The sequence below is a fragment of the Cariama cristata genome, unplaced genomic scaffold, assembly GCF_000690535.1.
Source record: "Cariama cristata isolate BGI_N322 unplaced genomic scaffold, ASM69053v1 scaffold8253, whole genome shotgun sequence".
Lineage (NCBI taxonomy): Eukaryota > Metazoa > Chordata > Aves > Cariamiformes > Cariamidae > Cariama > Cariama cristata.
In genome coordinates this window covers 16,836-26,828 of record NW_009608896.1, presented here as the reverse complement: position 1 = coordinate 26,828, position 9,993 = coordinate 16,836, and the positions used below count along the sequence as shown (strand labels likewise).

Here is a 9,993-nt window from a genome sequence, read left to right as displayed (position 1 = left end):
TCTGTTTTATGCGAACAGGAGACCTATCCACAGCACAGAGTTCCCAGCTCTGATGCTCAAAATGAGATGGAAATAGGTTTATCATGTCACTTGTGAGTCCTCTTCCTCCTAGTCAAAGCGCAGGAGCTTAGCTATGTTTAGGAAACGAGCTACCAGAGTTGCTAGCCTGTTAAGCTCTCCTTATTTCCTGTTGTCTTCTCTTTCTGGAACATAAAGGAAAGCCTCCTTTCCCTCATCCTGCTGTTCGGAAGAGTCCAAGGAAAGCAGGGAGACCAGAGCTTACACTTTCCTTGGCAGGCCATCTCCCTGATGTCAACATGAATTTAATAAAATACTTCTTTTAAAAAAAAGATAGATGGGAATGTAACAAACCGTGGCTCTCCACAACTACTAAATAAAATATCCCACTGTGGTATTGATAACCTTTACTAGAAAGCAGTAACAGTGACTTAGTACGTGTTTGTAGCGGCAGGTTTGGGCAACACATGCCCATTCCTTTAAGCTTCCCGGCTGTTGAGAAACCTGCATGCTCCATCTGAAGTAACATATGTGGCACCTCGTATAACACCACCCTGCTCTGCTGCCATGGTCCAAGTGGCACACCCTACTTTAGACAGAACAGTGCATGGGGGCACCTATATGGAGGACTATACTGAATCACAGTCAGTGCTGCACGTGCTATCCCAGGTGAAACCAGGACACCTCATGTGCGTCCCTTTACCCTGGGCAATACAGATATAAATACAGAAATACATGTACAAATTAAATGGCTTGTATGCAAGACTGTACTGTCTTGCACTACAACTCTTACTACATGTAGCAAGAGCCTTGCAAATGGCGACTCTATGCAACTGAACAAATGTAAAACAGGACTAAAACATAGGACCTCCAACATTTTTCAAACTGATTTTTGAAACTCACATAATTTCCAGATTTGTTAGGATGACGCACATGCTTACCCTCCAGGTAAAAGACAGGGCACAGCAGGAAATAGTTATGAACATAATTAACACACTGATATTTTTGGAAGATAACTCTAAGTGAACTACTAGCAGAAGTACTTGGTAGACATACTTTCCCTGGCACAATGAGACCTGGATCAGCCACAGCTACATCATTCACACTGCTCTTTGGTTTATCTCTTCAGGAATAGTTTTCCTTCCTTTAGGAAATGCTCTGAAAATACATTCTAATATTTTATTTAAGTTGTTCATTCACTAAGTTCTAAACTTAAAAATATTTCTTCTCACTTTGCTGTTAACATCCTTCCCAGTATAATTATGCAAAGCCAAAGAAGCACTTGGACACTCGCATCATAAAACTTTCAAAATATGTGCAGAAGTTACTGTAAAAATGGTTTGTAAGCATCTGCTCCTGTGACACAACAAAAAAAGAGCTGAACTGATTCATTGCTGTGGCCAGCAGAGTGTGCCTTTTGCTCACAGTTGTGAAAGTTCTATCCGGCAGCAAAACTATAAAGGGGGGCTTAATACATAGGTGTGTTTCACGTGTCCACCTGTCAGCACCTCATCTTTGATCTCATGGAATATTTGCATTGCCCACCAACAAAACAGCAAATGTCTGCAGCCACTAGTACTTACATACAGACATGGTATGTAAAACTTTGTGGTTTTTATCTAGTTAATAAAACAGCTAATTGAATCAAAGAGTTCATGTCACCCTGCCAAATTTTCTCTTGTGTCTGGAGCTGTATCTTCTCCTGGCTCCCAAAAGGCTTCAAGTAGGCTCTCATGAAATGTATATTGGAAGATGCTACGCTATTAGACAACGAGGCAGCAACTATCCAGTAACACCACTTGTTGACTTTTTGGCTAACAATAAACAGGTGTGTAAAATACAAGTAGGAATACAACAGTCATTATTTTTGATGGAGGTACTTACCTTTGCAGCCTGAATACACACACGTATACACATCTGCTTGACCTGCACCTTAACATTACTGTTAAATCTCTGACTTCAGCATGTATTTTATTTGGGTTACTGTATTCTCAACGGTAACAGAACGTCAAATCAGAGCCTAAGATATATTACATAAAGGTGGTACACTGCTATGGTAGTCATGCTAGGATGTCTGAACCCTAAAATGCTAGGTAAGCATTGGCACGCTAGTTGAAAAAAAAAAAAAAAAAAAAAAAAAAAAAGAGAGCAAAGACTAGATGGGCAGTTTTCCAATGTTCTGGGTTCTGAATATTGCAAGGAGAGGAGCAAAACATAGCAGGCATGACTTCTTCCAGAGCAAGTAAAGAATATTTTGTTTGTGGTATGAAATATGTTGGAACTTAACTAGCTGCAAAGCAGCATCTTATATACAGCCTTCAAGTCCCTTAACACACTATACATGAAGGGATCCAAACAATATTTATGGCTACTAGTAGGATCAGTCTGAATTCATACCTTCTGTGAGTGTGTATTGCCACACAAACCTCAAAGTCCACTGGATCCCTATCAAAACTTTCACCTTCTCTGAGAAGAGAAAAATGACCCATTCTGAACACAAGTTTAGTGTCTTACCATTTTCCTCATGGCAATACTCCTGTCCTGCAATGCTGCATCTCCGAAAAACCATCTTATTTTCAGTGAGGGTTCCAGTCTTGTCAGAGAAGATACACTGAATCTGGCCAAGGTCTTCAGCAATATTCAGTGCTCGACACTGAATTGTCGAGTCTGTTTTCTCATGGTAAAAATCAATGTCATTCTGTATTAAATAAATTTGTCCCAACTTGACAATTTCAATTGAAACATAGAGAGAAATCGGGATCAAGACCTACCAAAATAAAACATGGGGATTAAATAAAACCAAACATTTACAAACATGAAGTGGCTCTACTGAAGCCGAAGAGTTACTTCAAGGATATAAACGAGTTCAGAATATGACCCATGTTCAAAGCAGACGAGAGTTACCTGTAATAAAATGATCATTGTCCAGAACATATTGAACCCTGCTAATGTTGGAGGAATTGATTTTCCATCTCGCTCAGGGATGTTAAAAAAAGGTATTTCTGAATACCTACTCAACCAAATTCCATGGCCTTGAAAACAAGAACAAGATAAAGTGAGTCAGTTGTATGTAAACCATACCACAGTTCAGGGTCATGATGTTAGCTGTCATACTCTGCAATTCTCTCTAAGCTTTTAAACTACCATTTTATCTCTTGAGTTTTTCCTCAAGAGGAACCCCATTAAAATTAATTAAATATCAATGCACACATGAAATACATTACATGCATTTGCTTGTCCAGGTTTTGGTTAACCTGTGAACATCATTATTAAGTGTGGTCTGAAGAAGTTTTTTTAAACATGTTTTAAACACCTTTTTGATTTGTCATAGAAGTTAGTCTGTATAGATTTACTCAAGCTCACTATTTAATCAATCCCTAAAACATCAAGCCCTTACAACTCTAGTCACACCAGGCCTCTCCCCACAATGCTGTACATACATCTCATGTTACCTGAAAAATCTTTGGAGAAAGTAGGAGTTTTGCAGACCAATTAGTGAGAGAAAAGAGAAATCAACTGGAGAAACAGGTTCCAGACCTAAGAACTTGCACCAGGAATAAACTTCTTGACCACACTCCAGCTTAAACATGTCAACATGAACCAAAACGTGGTAGCATCCCCAGGTGCTAGGGAATTACACATGGCTAAAGGCAGTTTCCGAGATGGGCTGTTAAAATGAATCAGACTCAAAATAAAACACTAAGCATTCTAGGCTGAGAAAGGAAAATAGCACGAGTCTGCTGATTTTCACTTACCTATTGCACCAGTTAAACACATCAAAATTAGAAGCAGAACACACCAAAGAATATCACTGTTTATTTTTCTTTCCAATTTACTGCGCTTGTAATGAGGTCCGCTGTTATTCAGCATGGCTTTGGTTTCATGACCTGTAACCACAACACAGGTTGAAATTTGCTAATAGCGGGTATCAGAACCACAAGTGCTTTATATTTCTAAAGCTCTGGGAAATGGGGTATTTCTGTTAACTAATATTTGAACAGAGATTATAAATATGAGCAAATTAACTGTTCCTACAATGTATGAATTCTGTCCTAAAGAAAACTGAACAAGCTAAATCAAAATCTGTCATGTAGACATTTAACTTTTATACTGTCAATAATATTCCTTCCTATAGAAACAATCTCATTCTTCACATTTTCTATATTATTTCTAATATTTTCTACAAAATCCTGCACTTGCATTACAAGTGTCTGGCTGGATACATCATATTGATTAGTTTAAAAACCTCTGCCTTTTGATACAGAACAATGAAGAACAGCACCAGCTTCAGTTTTGGACTAGAAAAAAATCCTAAGGAAGCCACATATATCTCCACATCCATTTCAAAGCCTGGGTTTACCATCGCAACTAACAGTTGAGGACAAGGACCTGTTCACATGGAACAGAGCTGGCCTCCCATGAATAATGAGACATATCAGTTCTTTGTATTGTTAAAATAGAAACAAACTTAATCCAGACATGCATTCTTAACATTTCTAGCTACAGCTGCCTTATGCTGGATTCAAGATTTTACTCTCCTAATTCCCCTTTGTACAATACTTTTCTTAGGGTACATAACTCTATCTTGTTTGCAAGGCAGCCTGTGAAAGCCAGGGCGGTTCACTAACCTGCATATACCACTATGCCTACAACAGCTTCTGTGTTTCTTACTGTGCATCCTCGGAGCAGTAAGTTTTCCTTGCTGAGGCCCACTCGATCCTTGTTTGAATGCTCACTGGGAAAAAAAAAAGCATGTTACTTCAGCTGTAGGATTCCAGGAATTACCAGTCAGCTTTGCAAACCCATGAGGGAGCAGATTTACCAAAGAAGCTGCTAGTCAGACTGCCATTCTCATATTTCCGGTCAGACTTTTCAAAAGAATGGGGTAACATGCATGCAGATCACCTTTGAAAATCCAGGCATGTAAGCACTGTATTAAAATTTTCTTATGTTTACAGGCCTAGCATTTGCCAGCTGGTATATGAGAAGTAGGCAACACTACTGAAAAGAGCTCAAGACAAACACTGGAAATCCGAAAGCCTACAACTTCTACTTGGATTGCCAACATCAGGGGGGAAAAAAAAAAAATAAAAAATCGAATAAAATATAAAATCCCATTTTAAATATACCGTGGGCATCGTTACTCCTGTGGCACACTTTCAGTGCAGGTAGGCCCACTGTTTGACAAGGTGTTTCCTCAGAGATTAAGATTTATATATATTAATTTTTCTTTTCATATTTCTAATGTGTCAGTGGCCACAGAGAAGAATATAGACATCGTAACTCTCAAAAACTGAAAATCAGTCACCCCACGAAATAGGATTTTGTTTTCCTACTGTCTATAAAAAAAATCATAAACCCATAAAAAGAAAAGACACAGATAAGCTACAAATACTGTAGATATCACATGTTATTAAGAGCAGATTTGAAACAGTTATTTCAGATATGGAATACACAATTTCAAACCAGCATGAATTAAGATGTTGAAAATATTCAATACAAACCAAAAAGCACTAGTGGGCTTTCCCAGTTCACAATCTGTTGCTCAGAAAGCCCTTCTAGAGCTCTATCTGTTGGACTGCACTCAGAATTGTGGTGGTGCAAACTGACTTCTATACATATTGTCATTATTTTTTAAAGTAAACATTACGAGCTTTCTGAAAATTAGTAAAAGCACCAAAGCAAATGACAATAGTTTAAAGAGCCACCAAGCCTACTTACACAAAGCCTCGGAAGCAACTGAGGTCATTGTTGGGACTTTCACACTCTATTCTACTGGAAAATTTTTCTGGATCAATTTCAGAGACCTAAAGCCACAGAAAAAAACCCCCAGAGAACTCAGACAAAATACAATGGAACTTAAAAACATCATAAATTCATAGGTTCAGATATTACTATGTAACTATTTAGCTTCGAAACTGTAATTTGCTGGTGGTGGTGATGATGTGCTACCCAGCATAAATCAGACTTACACAGCATGGAAGGACTTCTCAGTAAATATCAAACCCTGGCAAGCATCAGTTGAATTGCTGAACACTGGAGAGGAGGAAATGGGTGGAAGAGTAAGGAAGAAGAAAAAAAAATTCAATAAGAACATCTGAAAAGCAAAGACTTCCCGTAAGTTTTTTTCATGATAAGGAAAAAAAAAAAAAGGCACTGCCTTCTCTGCAAGCAGAATTTCTTCCAAACAGCTATTGTTTCTGATACCATGACCAAGACACTATCTGTTCTAATGCAAAGAAAGAGCAGGTAGAACTTTTTAATTATGCTTGAGCCTTATCAGTACCGATGAAAGGGCTGTTACAAAAGATCAGAAGTACATGTCGAGAATAAAGAGCAGGTGAGCTCTTCAGTGAAGAGAAGAGACAAGCAAAACAAATATCCTTTATTAATAAAGAATGAAAACTGACTAGAAGTAAAACAAAAACCAAAAGGCCTTATCTTTGGAATTACCTGCAATTGCACTTGCAATTTAATTTCAATTAATAGCAAATGAGTATGCCTCTAGTATAACAGAGCTGTTTCCAAGCTGAGTACCTTCCACTAACTCTTTGGAAAGTCATTTGTTCTGCTCTTTAGAAAAAAAGAATGATCAACTTAAGGTTTTAAACTCCAAGGATAAATCTGTAATTCACAGGTATAACTGAATATATCTTCTACACAATTACAGGTCTCTAAGAAGGCTGCACTCCCACAATTCCGTGACTTTGTACTGGCAGAAGAGTAACTGTGAGGTTAAAACACAATTCTGTAAGTAGAATTTTAAACTCAGAAGACGTAATATTATTAACATGTACTTTGTTGGCTTGATTAAAAAAAACCCTCTTTTTGCTATGTTTTGCTGTATTGATTTGTTGCCCTGTATTAACCTGAACTCAATATGAACACAGCCTCATACAGATAGATGCCTTCAGTCTGTTTGCAAATTTAATGAATTATATGAAAGACCTCTCTCTCCACTGAATTTTCTCACGTTTACTTCTACAGGAAGTACGACATCTCTTAAAACATTAGTCAGTATAATTGATTCATGCTTTTCAAGCATTTCACACTGTAAAATGATTATACAAAAAAGAGCACAAAGAGAACAAGAACTACCTCCAAAAGGAAGTAAAATAGCCAAAGCAGTCGATTCTTCTCTTCACAGCCTGGAAACTGTCTCCAAGTATGTATCTCTGGTGAAAGCATCTGATTTTTGATGGACAACTAAACCATTTGACTTGGTCAAACAATTTGTAATAGCAGTGAAGGTGTTAGTAGGAGCTTCTTGCAATATACCTTGAAATAGCAACCACAGAAACTCGGGTTGTAACCTACAATGGGCACAGAAGTTATGCCTACATTCTGCCAGTATAAAACAAAGGTGTCAAAAAGTATGTCCAAAAGCAACTATCTTGATATGGGCACTCAGATCCTCCTGGACTATAAGTTTATGGTCTATAAAGTATACTATATGGTCTATACTACTTCATTATAACCTTAACTTTGACAAAGTAAATACTGACAGTAGAAGATTTTGCACCTTATTTCTTGAGACGCTCTCCTATGTTTCCTGGCACAAAAGAGATTTTCTATGGCAGAATTAAAATTACTTGGATTTTGTGTAAAGGCCGTTAAAGGAGGAGGACAATAAAGATGGGAATTGAGTACAGTAGCTGGGAGTGATAGGCCCTGCACCAGGCTCTCCCACTGGAATGGGGAGACAGGCAGCTTTCCAAGGCCATGCCTGCTGCTTTGGCCATGCTGCGTTCCTGACAAACTATACGGTTTGATAACATGACATGGGAATGGAGTGGGTGCATGGCCAAGGTGGAAGAGGAGAGCTGGCAACTCCTTTCATCAGCCTGGCTTCTTAGGTTGCCTGGAAGAAAAGGATAGCACATTCCTCTCCACCAGGTTTGAGGATGCTGCAGCAAGGACTGGATTCAGTCATTGACCACGTAGGCCGAGAAGGAACTGACCAGTGCAGTCCTGTGGCCTCTCTTACAACATAACAGGAAACATTCACTACCCACAGTGACTTAGTGCTAATGGCATATTAGCTTCTCCACCCCGGAGAACCTGTGCTTGGTTCAGCTAATCATATGAGGTATGGAAGGAAAAGGAGATTAACCCCTTCTTAATGAGAAGCAACATTTGAGTATCTTGAAAGCAGCAAACTAATGTCAGTTTGTTCACTAAATAGCTCATTATGCTCAGGCAGCACGTCCTCAGCTGTTTGGTGTATTTCTCTATGAATGCGAAGATGGTTGGAGACGGTGTTCTGTGCCTTGTTACCCACTGTTACCTAAGAAGGCTCAAGTTACTTTCCCAATTTCTTTCCTGTTGTCATTTAAACACTTAAAAGAAAAAATTCTGCTATTGTAAGTTGCCAAAAAATAAATTGGACTATGACAGTTTCAGCTTCTGTTTCATGCTTTAATTCTGTCTTGCCTTCTCCTAAAGGAATCCCAAGTGCAAGAACAGGTGCCCCACTGATAACCTTTTTCATTTGTGTTTCTACTTGCCCAGTCACAAAGAAGCAGGACATAACAACCTCCTAGGTTAAGTCTTTTTAGCCCTTGTCTTAATTTGATGTAGTTTATTCCTATTCTTCTGAGCTTAAGAAATGGAGAGGTCAAGCAGTCAGCCTCTCCTCTTACAGAGCACTGCCAGTCTTACTCAGCCCGAGTTTATAAGGACAAAGCCTCTGGCTGAAACTCAGCTGGCGAGGCACCAGAGGTCTGTGAAGCTGACCATGGCTTTACATTCAGAAATCACAGAGTCCTGACAAGATGACTATACAATGACTATTACCTTTTTTTTTGGGGTTTTGGTTTTTTTTTTTCATTTGAGGACAAAAATGAACTGTCTTGAATGGTGAAGGAATTGTCACTTTTTTTGCACAACACGAATCTTCCTAGCATTTTGGCACAAGTTTTCTGGAAACAGAGAAAACAGGCTCTTTCTTGAGTGAGACTGAAATCAGACCTTGGTAGCAGGAGCTGTTATGAGATCAGAGCCACCTCAGTATGATGTAAGCCTGTAGAATCATTTGTATTTTGCCTTGTGTAATCATATGTATCCACAGAAGGGTCAAACAGTCCTTTCTGCCTTATTGTTTTAAGATTAAATCAAGAAAGAAAGAAAAAAAAAAAGCACATCACTGTAAGAGGTTATGAAACAGCTTTGTTCACAGATATTACGTCATGCTTTTGGTATTACCACACTAGCTAAGTAACAGATGAGTCTTAATGCACAACAAGGTGGTACTCCTCACTTCCTCACCACTGCTGCCAACTCAGAGGCAGTCCAGGTAATTTTATCTCTAGAGGACTAAACAGTCTGTCACTATGGACAGCCCTGAGTCTCCCTGCTATCGTTTTCAGCATGGTGTTTCAGCAGCAGAAGTCAGTAACAGGTGTGCTGAAGACTGCAGAAATGCCAGAATTCTTTGTTCTTTTGATATTGTCTTCTCTGTGCCAGTCTCCAGCATTTTGTCTGCTCGGAATACTACTAAGTGTTGTATGGAGGTAAAAATCATTTGCAATACGAAAAAACAGTGAAAGAGAGAAGACAGTATCTGCTCCTTTCTCTAGATCTTTATACAGCACAGAACTCCCTTCTAAAAAATTCTTGCATTCCTTGAAATAGATCTCTCTGAGTTAAGTGAACACACAAAGATTTGCTCCAAAATAACTCAAGCAACAAATTAGAACAATGTTACCTAGTTACATTGTTTTCAGATGGGGATTGTTGAGCTATCAAGAATTGGCAATCTAGAGGGCTGGGTTGTTTGGGATTTTTTAGTTGACCATCTGTCATTTTAACTTTCTTACACCACTAGAAATGCACAATTATCACCTGCTCTGAATATCCTCTCACCACCTGCCTCTGCTTTAGATTGGTTTCTCCATCAAGGCCTGCCGTTTCGATGTAACAGATCCCATCTAGGTCACTAGAATATAGCAGCCCCATGTCAGCAGGGAAGATTTC

At 38.8% G+C, this 9,993-nt stretch overlaps 1 protein-coding gene across 1 annotated transcript in view; it reads right to left on the bottom strand.

The window, feature by feature from the left end:
* Positions 1-2,532: 2,532 nt before the first annotated feature.
* Positions 2,533-9,993, bottom strand: part of LOC104159425 (probable phospholipid-transporting ATPase VD) — a gene marked incomplete at its 3' end in the record, with an annotated part of 14,895 nt that continues 7,434 nt past the window's right edge. Inside the window, exons 4-9 of the mRNA XM_009697325.1 lie at positions 9,862-9,986; positions 5,740-5,825; positions 4,647-4,753; positions 3,774-3,905; positions 2,923-3,050; positions 2,533-2,785 (exon numbers count right to left, since the gene is read on the bottom strand). Coding sequence (XP_009695627.1) covers positions 2,533-2,785; positions 2,923-3,050; positions 3,774-3,905; positions 4,647-4,753; positions 5,740-5,825; positions 9,862-9,986 — 831 coding nt within the window. The remainder of the gene's footprint in view (positions 2,786-2,922; positions 3,051-3,773; positions 3,906-4,646; positions 4,754-5,739; positions 5,826-9,861; positions 9,987-9,993) is intronic.